Below are 18,791 nucleotides of genomic sequence, written 5' to 3' on the forward strand. Positions count from 1 at the left end.
CCCACTTCCCTCCTCGTTGGCGCCCCTCTCCTCTCTCCACGCAGCGCCGCTGGTCTCGCCGCCCCTGTTTCCTTTCCGACGAGCTCGCCGCCGTGGAACGCAGCCTCCCCGAACTACCTCGCCGCCTCCACGCATCGCGAGTGAAGTCCCGTCGCCTTTAGCACCGCCTTTGCTGGCGCTTTTCCTCCTCGCCATGCCGCCCCGAGCTCCCTGCTCGCGCCACGACCACCGGCCGCTGTGGATTTCTCTGCCCGCCGCCGGATTCGCAGCCCGAGCGAGCTCATCCTCCTGGAGTACCCCTCCTTGTGCTCACCCCCCTCGCGTGCCTATAAAAGGCAATGCAGCCCTGCTCACATGCCCAGAACACCGCCGCCCATCACCATCACCTCCGGCGAGCCCTGCCCGCCGCCACAGCATCACCCCGACCACCACAACCCCCCAGTGAGCTTCGCCTCGAATCAGTAAAGCTAACCAACCCCTCAGCCCCGTCGTTCCCCTGCCGGAGCACTGCCGTCGCCGTTCACCCCCGCCGCCGTGCTCTCCTCTTCACCGACGAGCCCCCTCCGGCCATCCCGCGCCTCACCCAAACCCTCCAACACGTGTGCCATGGCCCACTGCACCTCCCTGGCCCTTTGGCCCTCGCCGCCGGCGACCCCTCTTGCCGGAATCAGCCGGTCAACCCCCCCCCCCCCCCAGCTCTGACACCGGCCAAGGACTTGATTGCTTTGATTCAAATTTTCCCAGGGTCTTTTCTGCAAAAAGAACAAACCCCTTTCAATCTTTTTCAGTGAACTTCAAAAATTCCTAGGAAATTGTAGAAAAATTAGAAAAACACCAAACCAATTGTTGTGTTCGTTGTGATTAGCTCTACATGTTTGCTGTTGTAAGGTTGAGGTGAATCTTTGTGCATCTAATTCTAAAAATAGGATTAGGATATAGCTCTTTTAATTGTATCTCATGTTCTAGAGCTATGCTTTGAGTGAGCTTTGGACCATGTGTAGTGTAAAGCTTGAACAACTCTATGTAATTTTTGTAGACCCATTGCTAAACTTTAACTTATACTTTTAAAATTTCTTTCTCTATGTGTTGTTTGTGTCTTTAAGAATTTAATTAAATCCTTTATGTGGATTGTTTGATTGGTTGAATTATAAATTTTTAGTGAAGGAAAGATATACTCAAGCACTTTACTAATTTCCAACTATTGCATTTCATATAGAAGTCACTCCGCTAGCAGACATAACATACGAGCTCATTCGGAAACTAGACGAGGATTTTTCTGAAGCCCAGGGCAACGTTGCGGAATTAACTGAAGTCCCGAACTCTGATTCGGATGAACTAAATCCTACTGACTCTATAGACACCACTATAGGCAAAGCCCCGGTGCATAATCCTATTATTTTAAATTATGCAACTTATTACTATTTACTTGTGCATTTAAGTTATTGGAGTTGAATGAAAATCTTAGATGCATAATTCTAGATACCTATTGATTGAATACTAGAACTGAGTCCGAATATATGCTATGCTAATAGACCGGTAAAAGTCGAGTGATTGCCTGTCACTCGCGAGCTTTATAGGAGTTGATTGTTTACTTTCTTGCAATCACTATAAGGATCATGGACGGACTTGGTTACAAGCTTCATGTTGAAGTCCGACTGTGTTGATAAATTATTAAGGCTGCAGTGTGTGGTAGCAGTGGTTAAGCATTTGAAAGTACTAGCCACATGCCGTAAATATGGTATGCGGTAAGCCTAGTAACTGCTCGGCCCGACAAATGGACATACCTCCCACTCTCTTTTAGAGATAGGAAGTTAAATTATGTTGCAACACTGCAGCTACCGAGATGTGGTGGTTCTCTGTAGTTGGGGAGAGTGGCCCTGATCCATGAACCGGAATGAGAAGCCAACGGTTGCTTGGGATTGACTTGAAAGTGGTCCAAGCGTGTGTTTTAGGTTTACCCTTACAAGGTTGGAAATTCGATTCAGAATCGTCTGTTTCTCGCAGAAATTGAGACTGCTTGATCCCTTTGCCACATAGAGTAAAAAGTGGAACAATGATGATATCAAATATGGTTGGATGAAATTATTTTCTCTACCATGTTTGTATAGATAGGTGCATACCTAGAATGGTTAATACAACTAGAATCTGAAAGCTAAAATCTGAAATTAAGGACATACTCTTTGTTGCTTTTCAGCAAAAGAAAACCCAGAACCTTTTCCAAGCCTAGCATGTCTAGATATGGGCTACTATATACCCTTAGACGGATCAGTCTTGCTGAGTATTATCATACTCAGTCTTGTTGGTGACTTTGTTTTCAGGAATGACTTGTGAGGACCCAAACACTAGTTTGACTTGGCCTAGTGTTTTACCTTCTGGCTGGTCTATGGAGTGGGAACCATCCCCGGCCAGCAATGAGTCGGTTGAATGATGTCATGCTCGGGCTTGCCATGGCATCTACCCTACATGTACAGTCATATTTTACTTTCCACTACAGAACTTCTCTTTTACACTTTGTTACTGTTAAACCTTTCTAAAGTTCCTTTGAATAAGTTTGTAAAAGCTAGAACTTCGGTTTAATAGCTTTAAAACTCTGATGTAAATTATACTCTTATCTATGTGATGTAAAATATTATGGAATGTTGTATCTCTGACTCGCCTTCGTGCGGGACGTATACTTGTGTTACGATCGGATATTCAGTGGTTACATCGGGATGTTACCCGACAGACCAATGATTATACCGGTTGAGGTGCGCATAGATGTTTAGCGCACTCGAGCTGGTGTAATTCAAAGTGGTTCTGCCACATAAACAATCTTGCAGCAAAGAAATGAGAGAGAGAGAGAGAGAGAGAGTTTTTTTGCAATCAAACTTGAGCCAAAATCCAATGAAAACCCGAGAGCAAAGTTTGAGAGAGTTTGAGAGGGAGTGGGTGGATGAGAGTTGAGTGTGGGAGCTCAACACCCACTCCTCGGCCGCTATTTAAAGAGAGAATGGCCCGGCACCATTGGGAGGAGCTGGGCACAATGGCTAGTAGCCGTTGGAGAAAACTGACAACGGACAGTTGCCAGGTGGGGTCGGCCGACCCAGGGGTTCGGCCGGCCCCCCTGTGGGCCCTCTGGCTGACAGCCAGGGCCAAGTGCTCCCCAACAGTAGTAAACTTTGAACACTTGGGTGCCAGGCCAAACTTTGCCTCGAAATATTTTCAAAAGTATTTTTCTTCAAAGGATTTCAATGCTCAAAAAATATTTTTGGATTTTTGTAAAAACATAAAAGGTGATAGAAAAAATTCTTAGCATGCAATGGTGTTTTGAAAATTCAAATATGCAGTGGGAAAAATTTCAAAAGTCGAGAAAAGCAAATTTGGCAGAAAATTAAATATGAGATAAGTACCGATTTACCTTCGGTAAGGGCTCGTCGTTTTGAGTCTGACGAGCGGGACCTTTCTCCTGCACTGACTTACCATTGTTCGGCTCGTCATGGAGAAATAGATGAGGACGAACTCTCAACCTTACACCACACCTTCTTTGATTGTCTTCTCTTGGAGTGGGTGGTCGTAGGTACTTTCTTGGGAGAAGATTCTTCGGCTTCTTCTTGTACGTTCGGCCCAGACTTGTTTTTGATCATTGAACATTGTTCCTTCTTAGGCCAGAACGGGAATCTTTCCTCCTTCCCATTGATGTTGAAGAGGATTTCTCCAGCTCCCACGTCAATATGAGCTCCGGCAGTACTCAAGAATGGCCGCCCAAGTATGAGCGGAGTTTCCTTTGATATTTCCATGTCGAGCACTAAGAAGTCAACCGGGATGAAGTAGTCTCGCACTCTGACTGGAACATCTTCAGTGATCCCCTCTGGATAGCGGACAGAAGAATCCGCTAGCTGGAGGTGCATTAGTGTTGGTGTCAGATGCATGAGGTTGAGCTTGTCGAAGGCGACCTTGGGCATTACGCTAGTGCTAGCCCCTAGGTCGCACAAGGCGTGGCCGAAGTGTTGAGTGCCAATAGAACATGTGATCGTTGGGCACCCTGGATCTTCTTTCTTCTCTGGGGGTTGGTTGAGTATAGTTGCGCTACACTCTTCCGTGAGTTTGAAGACCTCCATTGTGGGCAGTGGTCAGTAGTACAGTAGAAAACAGTCAGCAAACCAAGATGCAATTGTCAAAGGCTGGATTAAAATAAACAAACAACAGGCAAAAAGACACTGCAGGAAAAAGGCCCATTAGTACCGGGTGCTAAACGCTGTTCGGACTGGCTGCGCCAACCGGTACCAGCTGGCCGGTACTAAATGGACGGTCCATTTAGTACCGGTCGTAGCATCCGGTACTAAATATACTATCCCTTGCAAAAAATATATCCTCGTGTACTGGGGTTCGAACTCATGATCTGTGGCCTCGCGTGTAGTCTCCTCTACCATCAAACCCACACAACACATGTGAGTGTACTGAAGTTGCTATCCTTTTGAAGTAACTAGGACGGACCATTTAGTACCGGGCCAAGACCATTTAGTATGAACATATACATGATGCACCAAATGCTAAAGCCAGTGACCCACGTGTCAACATACATCAAGGAATAGTCACTCTAGAGATCAGTTACATTTTGCGTAATCAATACTTTCAAGGAATAGTCACTCTAGAGATCAGTTACATTTTGCGTAATCAATACCAAAGCCACAAAATTTGAATATTAGGAACCACTCTATAGTTAAAAATCATTACTGTCCTGGGTCTAAAAAAAATAGTGTCTGCATATGCATAGCCAGATCAATCAAGAGTGCAACCACCTTTCAAGATAGCACGAGTTAAAGAAGCACAACAATAAATAAAATACATGGAAGGCATTCAGATATCACATATGTAAAAAGTAACAGATACAAATGGTTTTAAATGTTTGATGCTCTTTTTCTGAATCAAGTTTCACACATTACCTCAGTGAATGCTACTGGATTTGGACAGCTCTGATTCTTCGACAACTGAAGGGTACACTTAGAAGCAGTAAGACCATCTCTAGTAGCTACTGCCTTGAAGAACTGTTGCAAGTTATCCCGGTCAGATCGTGTGAGCTCAGCAGTCATTGCCACATCAAGAAACACAATATGGGGCTTGGCTCTAAAAAATCGTCTCCTCAGCTTGTTATCATTTAAACGGACAAGAATGTTTCCAGGGTACATATCCGCATCAATAAAATTGTCCTCCTACAGGATCACGGTAAATGCCTTATTAACAAAATCATGCACTATACCTAGCATACATGACCACATACAAACACTACCACTAAGTGAAAAAAGAAGAAATCACAGAATTAAAAAATGTACACATACCAGAAGCATCTTCAGAAAAGCATATGTCCCAATGTGTGCAACCTGCCGTGGCCTGCGCCAGCTCGTGGCCAGTGTCTGCGCCGTGGTCGACGCCGCGAGGGCGCCACCGGCGTCCGCGACGGCTCCACGTCCTCTGCGCCGAGGCGCTGCGCGGGCAGCAGGTCCTCGAGGCCCCCGGCTGCGACGCCGTTGCCGTCGCGGGCTCCGCCAGGCACTTCCTCGCAGTGCGCGCCCGCTACTGCCCAGCTGAGCGCAGCCGAGGAGTCGTCGTAGGCAGCGGGGAGCTGGTGCTCGGGGGGCAGGCTGTAGTCAACGGAGACGGCGAGGATGCGGGCGGCTTGGTCGCGGCGCCGCGCGCTAACTGTCACGTCGACCTCGCGCAAGTCCTAGAGCAGGCCGCGCTCGGGGCACAGCTGAACGTCGGTCGTCGCCCCCGCCCTTCACCGCGCCATGTGCGGCCACAGCTCTCGCGTGGGGAAGATAGCTCTCGACGAACGCCGAGGAACCGTGGTATAGGGAGCTCTCGCGTGGGAACGATAGCGCCGCCGCCCGCATGGTCGCACAGCTTCCGGTGATGCTGGGCTAGCCGCACCGCACGCCGACCGCCGCGCCAGGCAGCCGAGCCACCCGCGGCACCGCAGCTTGACCGCGGATCTCGGCCAACCTCCGCTCTGCCGGCCATGGCAACCTCCGGATCCAGTACCGGCACCACTGGATCTAGGCTTGGGAGGGAAGCGCCGGCGGTCACGGCAACCGCCGGATCTTGGTCCACTGCAGCCGGATCCGGCTTCACGCGGCCCTGGATCTGGGTCTCGCCGGCGCAGGGAGTGGAGAGGATGGAGTCGCCGCCCGGCATTGCTTCGACGAGGAGCTAGACCGCAAGGGGAGGGGATGAGATCTCGGAGGGGACGGGGCGAGACGGAAAGTGGTTCAAATGATTTTGAAACGGTGAGAGAGAAAGAGAGTGGCTGCGGCTGTTTTATCGCGTACAGATAGTCGTATACATACGCTGGTATATAGTAGAAAGTACATGCTATGATATAAATCAGAGTTCTCTGCTGTTGGTACAGATCTCGAGAACAAAACAGTACTACCATGGATGGACAGGATCACGCCTACACGGGTACCCTAGTACTGTAAATCCTCATTCCATGGCGCTATCATCATGCAGATCGGCCACAGGAACAGCAATGGCGGAACGATCCATACAATCCTCGGGCGCACCGAAAGCGGATGGACGTGCGTGCCGGCCAACTGGCCAAGGATCGCTCCTGCCCTAGGATACGGCCTACGGGTCCCTTCGGTTTCCTCCCGCACCGGCACAGCGCACCCAGCTCAAACACGCCATTAGAGCAAGTATAATAAGCCTACGTCAGCGGGCGGCTCGGTGGACACGTCAGAAAAAAAGCATACCTGGCGGAGAGAGAATCATAGCGGGAGAATGAACAGACGACTCGTGAGCCGCTAGCGAAACCGGGCTCATGCATTGATTGAAGGGGATTCCTGCACTCTCATTCGCTCACCATGCAAGAATAGCATTAAAGTTCATGGGCCCCGCCACCACCAGCTCGGCAGCTCGCGTGAGGTGGAGCGCGAGACGCCGGCGAGCGGGCGTGTTTATTAGACCTGCTCTTAGATAGAGAGCCTACTTTTTCAGAGCCGAGGGGCATATCTGATTTCTGCATGCGGCTGCAAAAATCCTCTAGGCATCTCAGCTTCTCTTCTCTATCACCTTTCACCAGCACATGGATTGCTGCGTCAGTGAAGAAATAAACAAATTCCTCGTGCAATTTAGCCCGTGTGAATTGGATGTAAGTGGTACCCAATAGTATTTTTTGTCAGCTAATCAATTACAATAATATGCTACTGTAATTTATTTCACCTCCTAAATTATTTACACATAAAATCATTCTAGTTTATTTATCAATTTTTGAGTTGACCCAATAACCCAATACACACACTAAGGGGTAACCCAATACACACTAAGGGGCCGTTTGAATCCGCTCATTCTCGAGGAATTCAAATCTACTTAATAAACTCTGGGGGACGCCACCTTCACCTGTCGCCGAAGGCGTTCGGCTGCGAGCAAGGAAGTGGCGAAGCGAGCTGCGAAGGCGAAGAGGGCGCACCCGAAGGGCTTGGAGCGAAGGGTGACAAGCGAAGGCCAGTGCGCCCCCCTCCCCTCCCCCACCCCCCCTCTGAAGAGAAGCGAAGAGGCGGCGCGCGCAGCGAAGGGGCGGCGCGCGTGCCGAAGGGACGGACGGCGAAGCGATTCGGAGAACCCCTTCGCTTAGGCAGCGAAGACCTTCGGTCGCGAAGGGAAGCGAAGTAAAGCGGCCCCACTGTCAGAATACTGTATGGAGTGTACAGTTGTAATTCCACTAATTTGTGTCGAGTGTTGTAACATTACGATTCTGCCCAGGGAATATTCCAAGATGCTGGCAGTTAAGGGGTAGTGAGGGAATTTTGGCCAGGGAGTAATTGAGATTTTGGGCTATAAATACCCCCCTTGTAATTGTAAAGGACACATTGAATACAGTGCAATTACTCTATCGCTTTGATTTTCGTGCCGACTTGGTGCTAGTGATCTCCTTTCTTGTGGTTTCGCCTCCCTTCGTAAGGTCTGTTGTGACCTCTTCGTCCCAGAGAGCGTCTTACACCAACATAAACTAGACTATTTAGCTTATAATTTGGCATTCCACCACTTTCCAAAGTTAAGATATAAGCCTATCCTAAGCGCATAATTTGGGAGATGGAAATTGACTCTATACACCATCAAGCTATGTTTCTATTCCGTAACTTATAGCATACTCTTTGGCTCACTTCTTTATAGTAGGACATAAGTATCTTCCTCGTATACCAATAATATTAATCAAATTTTTTGAACAGTTATATAATCATATTAGCTTAATGGATTTATGTCCAAATTATAGAATGGAATTCAATTTTAAGATTCCAAACGGGTCTAAGCGTGAAGAAGTCAATTCTTGTGCCTTCCACAACCTGAAGCAAGAAGGATCTTCGCTGCAAGAATATCTGCACAGTCTCATCAGGCTTCGCGCAAGGGCTCCAGATGTAGACGAGAAGACCAACATTGATGCCGCAATCGCTGGCTTGAGTCTCGGCCCATGCGGAGCGTACCTCGAACGCCGCAGGCTGAAGACTCTGAACAGGCTCTTCGAGCTTATGCAAGAGTACTGCGTCTCTGACAAAGGAAAGCGTCGGAGAATCGAAGAGATGAATGCGAAGAGGGGGCACAATTGCGACCGACCGAACCAACATCAGGCCGAGCAAGCGAAGACACCAACGGCCGTGAACACGGTCTCCGGTGACGAAGCCCGCGACTCCCGGCCGCAGAACAACAGAGGAGGGAGGAGCGACCGAAGCATCTCCAATAGGGGTCGGAGGGAAAACTCCGGCCGAAAACAAAAAGTACCCTATTGCTGCATTCATGGCAGAGACAAAGGTCATTGGACTAATGAGTGCCCCCTCATCAAGGAGAAAAAAGAAGAGTTGGAGCGAGCCACAAACACCGAGCAGCCGCCGAAGCCCGTCAGCTGTACCCACACAAACCAGCCGCAAGGCCCGCCAATGCAAATTCAGTGGCAGCCTCCGCATCAACCTCATTGGACTTCGGCATATCCCACCCTCTCACCATCCTTTCCAACTGTCCACTATAACCCCACATACACCCCTCCAGCCCTACCAGCGCCTTCGGCTCCCCAATTCCCGCAAATCCAAAACCCTTCGGTGCCACATCAAGGGTGGCGCCCACAACCCCAGCCACAAGCATCCAACTACCTCCCTCCGCCGCCGAAGCTAGAACCCGGCATAATCTCAAAGAGAGCCAATGATCCGGTCGGAGGCACGGTGAATGTCATCAACGCCATCTCCGGTGGATCAAATGAGCCAGTGCATGAGACGAAGCGTCAGAGGAAAGAATACCTCCGCACAGTCTCGCATGTCTGCGAAGGCAAACATTTCCGCACCCCCTGGTCCCACGTCCCAATTACCTCTCCGAAGCCGACCTTAGGCTTCAACACTACCCGCACAATGATCCCCTCGTCATTCGAGCAAACATTGGAAGAAATTCCGTGCACTTCACGGGAAACGATGTTGGTCAGATCCTTGTCGACAACGGCAGCTCCGCGGACGTCCTCACCTGGCAATGCTTCTTGAAGATGGGGTTCACAGAGAATAACCTGCACAAGTCTCAGTACCCACTTATTGGCTTCGGGGGCAAAAGAATCGAAGCCCTCGGAAAAATAGAGCTGAATGTGACCTTTGGCGAAGGCAACACCCAAAGAACAGACTGTAACCTTCGATGTGGTAGACATCGCCTACCCATACAATGCCATCTTCGGCCGCAACAGTATCATCAAGTTCGTGGCAGTCATCAATCAAGCCTACCTATGCATGAAAATCCCTACAGCTGGAGGAGTCATCACGATCCTCGGCAACCAAGAAGAATCCAGGAGATGCAAAGACAATGCAGTGTGCACCATGAAAAATGTGCATGCCATCGAAGCCAGTAACAATGATGTCAAAGAAGAGGAAGCAAAGACACTCTGTTCTGAGCGGACCGAAAAAGAAGGGGTCACGCCTGCTGAGCACACCAAAAAAGCTTTGCTCTGCGAAGATGTCCCAGATCGCACAGTGACAATAGGCAGGGGCCTAGAGGAGGCCGAAGAGTCCAGGTTGATATAGTTTTTGAGAAACAACCAATATGTCTTCGCATGGTCGTCTTCAGACCTGGGGGAGTCAGTCGGGAAGTCATGGAACATGAACTGAGAGTCGATCCGAAGGTCAAGCCGCGCAAGCAGCGTCTTCGCACAATGTCCGAAGACCGTAAGAAAGCCGCACAAAGCGAAGTTCAGAAGTTGCTCGATGCGGGAGTAATCCGCGAAGTGCAGTACTCAGAATGGCTGGCTAATGTAGTCATGGTCCCAAAAAAGAATGGAAATTGGAGAATGTGCATTGACTTCACCACTCTCAACAAGTTTTGCCCAAAGGATGAGTTTCCGTTGCCCCGCATCGACACCTTGGTGGATGCGGCAGTAGGGTTGGAGATGCTAAGCATGCTAGATTGCTTTTCCGACTATCATCAGATCTTCATGAAGAAGTCAGATGAGGAGAAGACCAGTTTTACCACCCCTTCGGCACTTACTGCTACGTAAGAATGCCTGAGGGGCTTCGCAACGCAGGGTGCATGTTTAATAGAACTATCGCAGCAATACTTGACACTCAGCTGGACAGGAATATCTCCACGTATGTCGACGATGTCGTCGTGCGAAGCAAAAAATGCGCAGACCATATCGCAGATCTTCGAGAAACCTTTGCCAACCTTCGCAAACATGGGCTTAAACTAAATCCAGAAAAGTGTGTCTTCGGGGTCAGAAGGGGGAAACTTCTAGGATGCATGATCACAGAAAGAGGCATCGAGGCAAATCCAGTAAAGGTCGAAGCCATCAAAAGAATGCGACTGCCTTCGACCAAGAAGGAGGTGCAGAAGTTGACAGGCCGCCTAGCTTCGCTGAATAGATTCATTTCGCGGTCTGCAGAGAAATCTCTCTCTTTCTTCAAGGTGTTGAAGGGCACGGAAAATTTTCACTGGGGTCCTGAGCAAGACAAAGCCTTCGAAGATCTGAAAAAGTACTTGGAAAACTTGGCGGTAATGACAAGCCCATCGCCCGGAGGAGAGCTCTTGTTATACATCGCAACTTCAAGCTCCGCGGTGAGTGCGGTGTTAGTCGAAGAGAGAATGGTCGAAGGTGTAGGATCAAGAACACCGACTAGAGGGGGGTGAATAGGCGGTTTAAAAACTAAAACCACAAACACTAAAGAAATTTAATTAGTAACAAATAAAAGCCCAATGTCATACTATATTATCTCTAGTTTGGGTTTGCAACCTAGGGTGACAAGGCAGAACACAAGCTCTAGTAAAGCAAATTGCTCAAAATAAATGCAAGAATTAAAGTGAGCAAGAGAAGTAACCGAGCTTGACACAAGAATTTATCTCGTGGTGTCGATGAGTTGCCGGTCACCCCTAATCCACGTTGAGGTGGATTCCAAGAATCAACCGCTCCTCTATCAAGAACCTCTTGATCTTGAGTCGGCTTGAATCAAGGAACCGCTCCACACATCGATTCCACTAGAGTTGCACTTCACCACTCCGGTGAGGTGAGCACAAGACCTCTCACAACCGAAGTCGGGGCTCCTCAACAATCTCCTTAAAGGAGCTCTACTAAATCCTCTTCTCCAAGCCGTCTAGGGAGCGACAACTCCTAAGAGTAACAAGTCGATGACGCTTGCTTGAAGTTTCCCTAGTGCCACAAAGCTCAAACTCTTGATGCAAGGCACTAGGATGCTCTCACACTCTCAAAAATGCAATCTCTAAGCAAGTGTGTGTGAGAGAGGGTGGCTTAGCTCTATAGTATCAAGAATGTAGTCCAAATGGCTAAGAGACCCTCCCAATGACCGGGCATTGGGTATATATAGCCTTCCACTCAAAAACTAGCTGTTACACTCTTTTCCGCGGTTCAAAAACCGGACAGTCCGCCGTTATAAACCAGTGACTCAGAGTGCATCATTGTGTGTCAGAACTAGCCGTTGGAGCCCTGGCGGACCGTCCGCGCCCCAAGGGCTGACCGTCCACGGTTCAAAGTTCTGAACCACCAGAGACAAACATCGTCTCTGGTCACTTTTGAAAAAGACCGGTGGACCGTCCGCTCCCCATGAGTGGACCGTCCGCGGTACAACCTTGAAAACCAACAGAGAACAAAACGTCTCTGGTACAAATTGTCAAAATAACCGGCGGAACGTCCGCACCCCAGGGGCGGACCGTCCGCCGCTCAGATCATCAGCCCAGCCAGAGAAAACACCCTCTCTGGTACATTTTGAGTTAGAGTGGCGCACCGTTTGCCCACCTGGGCTGGACTGTCCGCCAGCCAAAACTAATTCCTACAAGAGCCAAACATGCTCTCTAATGCATGTGCGGACTGTCCGCGCGTGCAGTCAGCTCTCAAACTTGATCTTTTTCAAACTTTTTCAAACCATCGTTAGCCCTCATGCATGCATCTAGACATTTTGAGCAAAATAGCACTAAAGACACGTCATGCACCAGTACACGACCCCTCTTGATAGTACGGCTATCTATCCAACCAATCCGGTCATTTTTCATCTACTAAACACCTTATGACCGGTAAAATTGCAAAAGCCATATTTGATACCTTTGCTTTGAGCCCGAGCTTTGCACATCATCTCCAAAACTCCATACGTTCACAATCAAATCCTTTTCATTCGTGGATCAACCTATGCTCATCATCTCAAATGAAATTGTTAATCCACAAACCGTTGTCATTAATTACCAAAACTCGAATTAGGGGCCTAGATGCTTTCAATCTCCCCCTTTTTGGTAATTGATGACAACACTTAATTTTGGAGTGATAAAAGTGTTCAAGTCAACTTTATACACAAGGTATAAGGTGGACTTGGAATTGAACTTTGGAAAAACTTACTCATTTTTCTTGAAAATTTCAGAATATGATATGAATAAATTCACCAATGTTCGATGAGTAAAGAGAACTCCCCCTTGATGTGTGCATATAATTTTGAATGAATACCAGGAGCACATATATATGAATTTTGAAAAAAATTTGACGGAGTTTCCCTACAATTGGAAATCGAGACATACAACATACAAGATATATATATATATATATATATATATATATATATATATATATATATATATATATATATATATATATATATATATGATAGAACTTGATAAGATTAGCACAACCTCAATAAGCCACAAAGATGAACATAAATGATAAAAGCATCACAAGCCAACATAGTTCATCACATTACAAACCCACTATTCAAATCCAACCACAAATCCATGCAAGATGAATAATAAACGTGCAATGCAAGACGAATAGTTCAACACAAACATAGCAAGAGTAGCAAGCGGAAGCTAAAAGCGAATGATCTCCATGTGAAGTCCATGAGCTCCCCCTAGATCCAAGCACTCCAAAGCTCCATCTCCACCTTTGGCATCAATTGCCAAAAAGATCAGTCCATCGACGGTGGAGGAGGTGGCAGTGGGTGGAACGGCTGGTGCGGGTAGAACTCCGGAGGCGGCACTGGAGCCGGGAACACTGAGTAGAAGTGGTCAGAAAACCCAGTGAAGGCTGTGCTGAATGTGTCAAATCTCTGCTCAAGCTGCTGCTGCCTCTGTTCAAGCTGCACAAACTGCTCGGAAGAAGGCATATCCTCAAAGCGTGAGTCCAGGGCTGCTATGTCAGAGTGTAGAATCTCCTGGACCCCCTGCAACTGAGCCATCATGGGCTGGAAGAACTGCTACTGCATGTTCTGAAAGCCCAAGTTCATCTGATTCTGCATCTAGCTAGCCAACCCGGCAATCTGAGAAGACATGCTCTGCTGCATGGATGCAAAGTATGGGTCGAAATACCCAGCTGTAGGAGCCCACTGCTGCTGCACTGGAGGCTGTGGAGGTGGCATGGCATGCTGTGCTGCAGGTCCTCCCATGTGAGCGTCATCATCACTATCATCACCAACATCATGTTGCCTATGTGCTCCCTCATCCATACCATCTCCAGGAAAAGGAGTCAAGGGCCTCAAGAGAAAAGCAGTGTCATTCTTGAACGGCCTGAAAGGTATATGCCTGCACTCACAAATGCCTCTGAAGCTGATCTTGGCCTTGATGATGGACATAATACATGGAGCAAAATACAAGTTCATCTCCATGTTAAGCCTCAGATCTGCTAGCTGATCCATGATAAGAGCAACGACATTTATTCTGTTCCCATTCATCACATGAGAAATCACATTCCAATAAAGGCCTCTAATCTTGTCCTTGTTGCCACTCTTTGGCATGAATGTGACTCTAGCAATCTTGTTGATGACAACAGGATGATGCCTAAGGCCTTGGATCCCCCAAATGTTCTAGGGATACCAACATTAGCGGGCTCATAGTACATGGGGTAGTCATTCTCATCAAGTGGGTTTTCCTAAACAACATTCGCACTTTGATCACTTGTGATAAAATCATAGTCCAACTGATTTGCAGCGGTAAACTGAGCAAATGTAACAAAATAAGTTCTCTTCCCAGTGGTCCACCATAATCTTTCCTCTACTATGTTGTTCTCTAGGGTGGCATAGAACTGACAAATGACTGTTTCATTCCAATCACACCTATGCTGCAAAAAAATTGCTAACCCCATTTGCTCAAATCTATCCACTAGATCAGACATGACTTGTTGTGATCTCATATAGCCTAGGTCAATGGTTTGATGTTTGAATACATTCTTCTTAACTAGATCACCAAAGTAAGCATATTTTTGTACCTCGGTTTTGAAGTAGAGAATGTTGATGTCCCGAGGCATATTAAGCTGATTCACTGATCTTGCATTTGCATAACTCTCAGCAGTCCACTGTCGGCTAGGTAGATCTAGCCCATCAGATCTGTGACATCATCCTCAACTCCCTCAGCATCTTCCTCTGAAGATTCATCACCAACATCACCCACTGAAGATGCTGCTGCTAAGTCACTGGGATTTGGAGCATAGTCCACATCATCTGAGTCATCACTGTCCCTGTGCCTTTTGGATGCACCAGCTTTCTTGATTTTGGATGTGGTTGCTTTGAGAACCTTCCGGGGTGGCCTGAGATCAATAATCAGAAACACTCATGCAATCAATTGAGTCAATCCACATTGAAACATATCAATTTGAACCAAGTCTGAAAAATCTGCCAATGGCGGACTGTCCGCACTACTGAACGCGGACTATCCGCGGTTCACTGAACAACAGGGCGGACCGTCCGCGGTCAGCAGGCGGGCCGTCCGCGACTCATCTGATCTGCACAGAGACACAAGAATCGCCCCCAACTTTGATTCATCCATAATTTGAGTTCTAGATCTTATCCACCAACCAAATTTGAACCATAGCATCTCCTCAACACTAGGAACAAGTTCCCCCCAACTATTTACATAAATCCATGGCTGAAAAACAGATCGGAGCACCTAACCCTAACTCTTTCCAATGATGAAATCTAAGAACAAGAGTTAGGGATTTGTCAAAATACCGAGAGGACATGATGGAGATCATCGAGAAGGGTCCGGGGATGCGTTCGGACCGTCCGGGAACCACAACAAATGGCCTCCCCCTTGAAGGTTCCTCCCATGTGTTTGAGAGAGAAGGATAGAGCTTTTGGTTGAAAGTGGTCGGTTTGGTGGGGGGGAGAGAAAAGGACATCCCATATAAGTCAAGCAGCCCGACCCCACCAGTTCTGTGCAGGCGCGGATCGTCCGCGATACCCTGGCGGACCGTCCGCCTCTGAAAATTTCCGACTGAACTCCCCACTGAAACTGCCTCTGTTCAATTTAACTCAACAACGGCGGACTGTCCGCGGACATTGGGCGGATGGTCCACGACATGCTTAGAGGACACACCATCGGTGTATCCGAAGCTGACCGGATGCACCGGTGACCCGCGGACCGTCCTCGATCCATTGGCGGACCGTCTGCCAGTATAATTTTCGGCTGACAAACTCTCTGCAGAGCCTCTGTTGACAAGTCCAATGAATGGCAGACCGTCCGTCTCTTACCCGTGGACCATCCGCGCTACCAAAGTTCAGTCGGTCCAGAATTTTGTCAATTTTCTCAATTTCAACTTTAATTTTGGATCATTGCTCATATAAAAATCTAAAAATCTCAAAACTTGCATGAAACCTTCCAAAAACTCATAAGAGCAATTTTTAACAAGAAATCAAAAATAAATCTAGTAAAACTATGAAAACTCATAAATGGCTCAAAAATGCTCCAAAAAATTCAGAAAAAAGAAACAAAGAATGCATGAAAGAACCATATGCCACATGTGCAAGTTTTCAAGCCACATTTGAGAAGTCAATGATATTTAGCTCATTTCTCAACTTGCAAAACAAAGATTCATCCAAAGGCTTGGTGAATATATCCGCTAATTGATCGTCCATGCCAATACCATCAATCTTGATATCACCCTTTTTCATATGATCTCTAAGAAAATGATGACGGATATCAATATGCTTGGTTCTTGAATGTTGTACCGGATTAGTTGCAATTTTCACGGTGCTTTCATTATCACACAATAAAAGAATCTCATCAAACTTCACACCAAAATCAAGAAGAGTTTGCTTCATCCATAATAATTGCGCACAACAACTTTCGGCCGAAATATATTCCGCTTCGGCGGTTGAAAGAGCCACGGAGTTTTGCTTCTTTGAAGACCAAGAAACAAGAGACCTTCCAAGAAATTGACAACCACCGGAAGTTCTCTTCCTATCAACCTTGCACCCGGCATAATCCGAATCCGAAAATCCAACCAAGTCAAAATGAGCACCCTTGGGATACCATAAGCCAATATTAGGAGTACATTTCAAGTATCTCAATATCCTTTTGACGGCGGTTAAATGACATTCTCTAGGTGCGGCTTGAAATCGTGCACATATGCAAACACTAAACATGATGTCGGGCGTAGATGCGGTCAAATAAAGCAAACTACCAATCATAAAATGGTAAAGCTTTTGATCAACCGGGTTACCTCCCTCATCTAGGTCGAGATGCCCATTGGTGGCCATAGGAGTCTTGATTGGTTTTGCATCTTCCATACCAAATTTCTTCAAGATATCTTTCACATATTTAGATTGACACACAAAGGTGCCTTGCTTGAGTTGCTTGATTAGAAGTCCGAGAAAGAAACTCAATTCACCAATCATAGACATCTCAAACTCCCTAGACATCATTTCACCAAATTCTTCACAAAAGCTTGGGTTAGTTGAACCAAAGATAAAATCATCAACATAAATTTGACAAATAAACAAATCCTTACCAATTGCTTTAGTAAACAAAGTGGTGTCAACCTTACCAATTTTGAAGCCCTTAGAAATAAGAAAGTCCCTCAATCTTTCATACCAAGCCCGTGGAGCTTGCTTAAGACCATAAAGAGCTTTTGAGAGCTTGTATACATAATTTGACTTCTTGGGATCTTCAAAACCGGGAGGTTGCTCAACAAAAACAAGTTCACTAATCTTGCCATTCAAGAAAGCATTTTTCACATCCATTTGAAAAAGTTTTATGTTGTGGGAACAAGCACAAGCTAATAAAATTCTAATAGCTTCTAATCTAGCAACGGGGGTAGAAGTTTCACCAAAATCCAAACCTTCGACTTGAGTGAAGCCTTGAGCCACCAATCTTGCCTTGTTTCTCACAACCATTCTATCTTCATTTTGCTTGTTTCTAAAGACCCATTTAGTACCAATAACATTGTAATTCTTGGGCCTTTCCACTAAATCCCAAACTTGATTCCGGGTGAAATTATTCAATTCTTTATGCATAGCATTCACCCAATTCGGATATCTCAATGCTTCATCTACACAGTTAGGTTCAAGAAAAGATACAAAAGAATAATGTTTACAAAATGAAGCAATGCGAGATCGAGTTTGGACACCCTTACTAATATCACACATGATTTGATCCACCAGGTGATCCTTTGCAAGAACATGATGAATTCTTTGAGGAACAATGGGCTCTTGAGTTGATGTAGAGGGTGAACTAGATGAACCCACTTGATCTTGTATTTGTGAATTATCATTACTTGAATCTTGTATAATTGGTTGTGCTTCATCATTTGAGATAGAGGTTGAAGGATTTACTCTAATAGAAATAGAAGGACCATCTTCATCCTCATCTTCTTCTCTTGGTCTAACATCACCAATTGACATATTTTTCATAGCATTTCTCAAGCCATCACTTCTTACATCATCAAGATTTTCTTGTTCATTGTGAGACCCATTTGTTTCATCAAACTCCATATCATATGCTTCTTCAACAATACCATGAGTTTTGTTGTAGACCCGATAAGCCTTGCTACACGATAAATACCCAAGAAGAAAACCTTCATCACATTTGCTTTGGAACTTTGATAACCGAGTACTCTTCTTGAGAATGTAGCACTTGCAACCAAACACTCTAAAATATGAGATATTTGGCTTCCTTCCAATGAGCAATTCATATGGGGTATTGTTACGAAATCTATGGCAACGTAATCTATTTGAAGCATGACAAGCCGTGTTGATTGCTTCGGCCCAAAAACTATCCGAAATATTGTACTCGGAGAGCATTGATCTTGTCATATCAATCAATATTCTATTTTTCCTCTCAACAAGACCGTTTGTTCCGGAGTGTACTTGGTTGAGAATTCATGCTTGATTCCTTTCTCATCACACCATTTCTCAACTCTTGTGTTTCTAAATTCACTTCCATTGTCACTCCTCACTTTTTTCACTATTGACGGCCATTATTTCACGTTCTGGCCGTCAACTTCTCGGGAATAAATGAGCTTTACACTATGTTCCATTCATATTTTGTTTAATTCTAATAAGTTCCATGAGTTTTTGATGAGTTTTGATTTCAGG

At 46.4% G+C, this 18,791-nt stretch overlaps 1 protein-coding gene across 1 annotated transcript; it reads right to left on the reverse strand.

The window, feature by feature from the left end:
- Window positions 1–3,473: 3,473 nt before the first annotated feature.
- Window positions 3,474–3,941, reverse strand: LOC120689105. The gene has a single exon (XM_039971439.1). It carries the CDS (start codon window positions 3,939–3,941, stop codon window positions 3,474–3,476), a length of 468 nt encoding a protein of 155 aa, XP_039827373.1.
- Between the last annotated feature and the right edge of the window lie 14,850 nt (window positions 3,942–18,791).

The sequence above is a fragment of the Panicum virgatum genome, chromosome 9N (genome assembly GCF_016808335.1).
Source record: "Panicum virgatum strain AP13 chromosome 9N, P.virgatum_v5, whole genome shotgun sequence".
In the NCBI taxonomy this organism is placed as follows: Eukaryota; Viridiplantae; Streptophyta; class Magnoliopsida; order Poales; family Poaceae; genus Panicum; species Panicum virgatum.

What these genes read in the sequence shown, in the direction of transcription:
- LOC120689105 (XM_039971439.1), bottom strand. Translation starts at nt 3,941, where the DNA reads ATGCCCAAGGTCGCCTTCGACAAGCTCAACCTCATGCATCTGACACCA.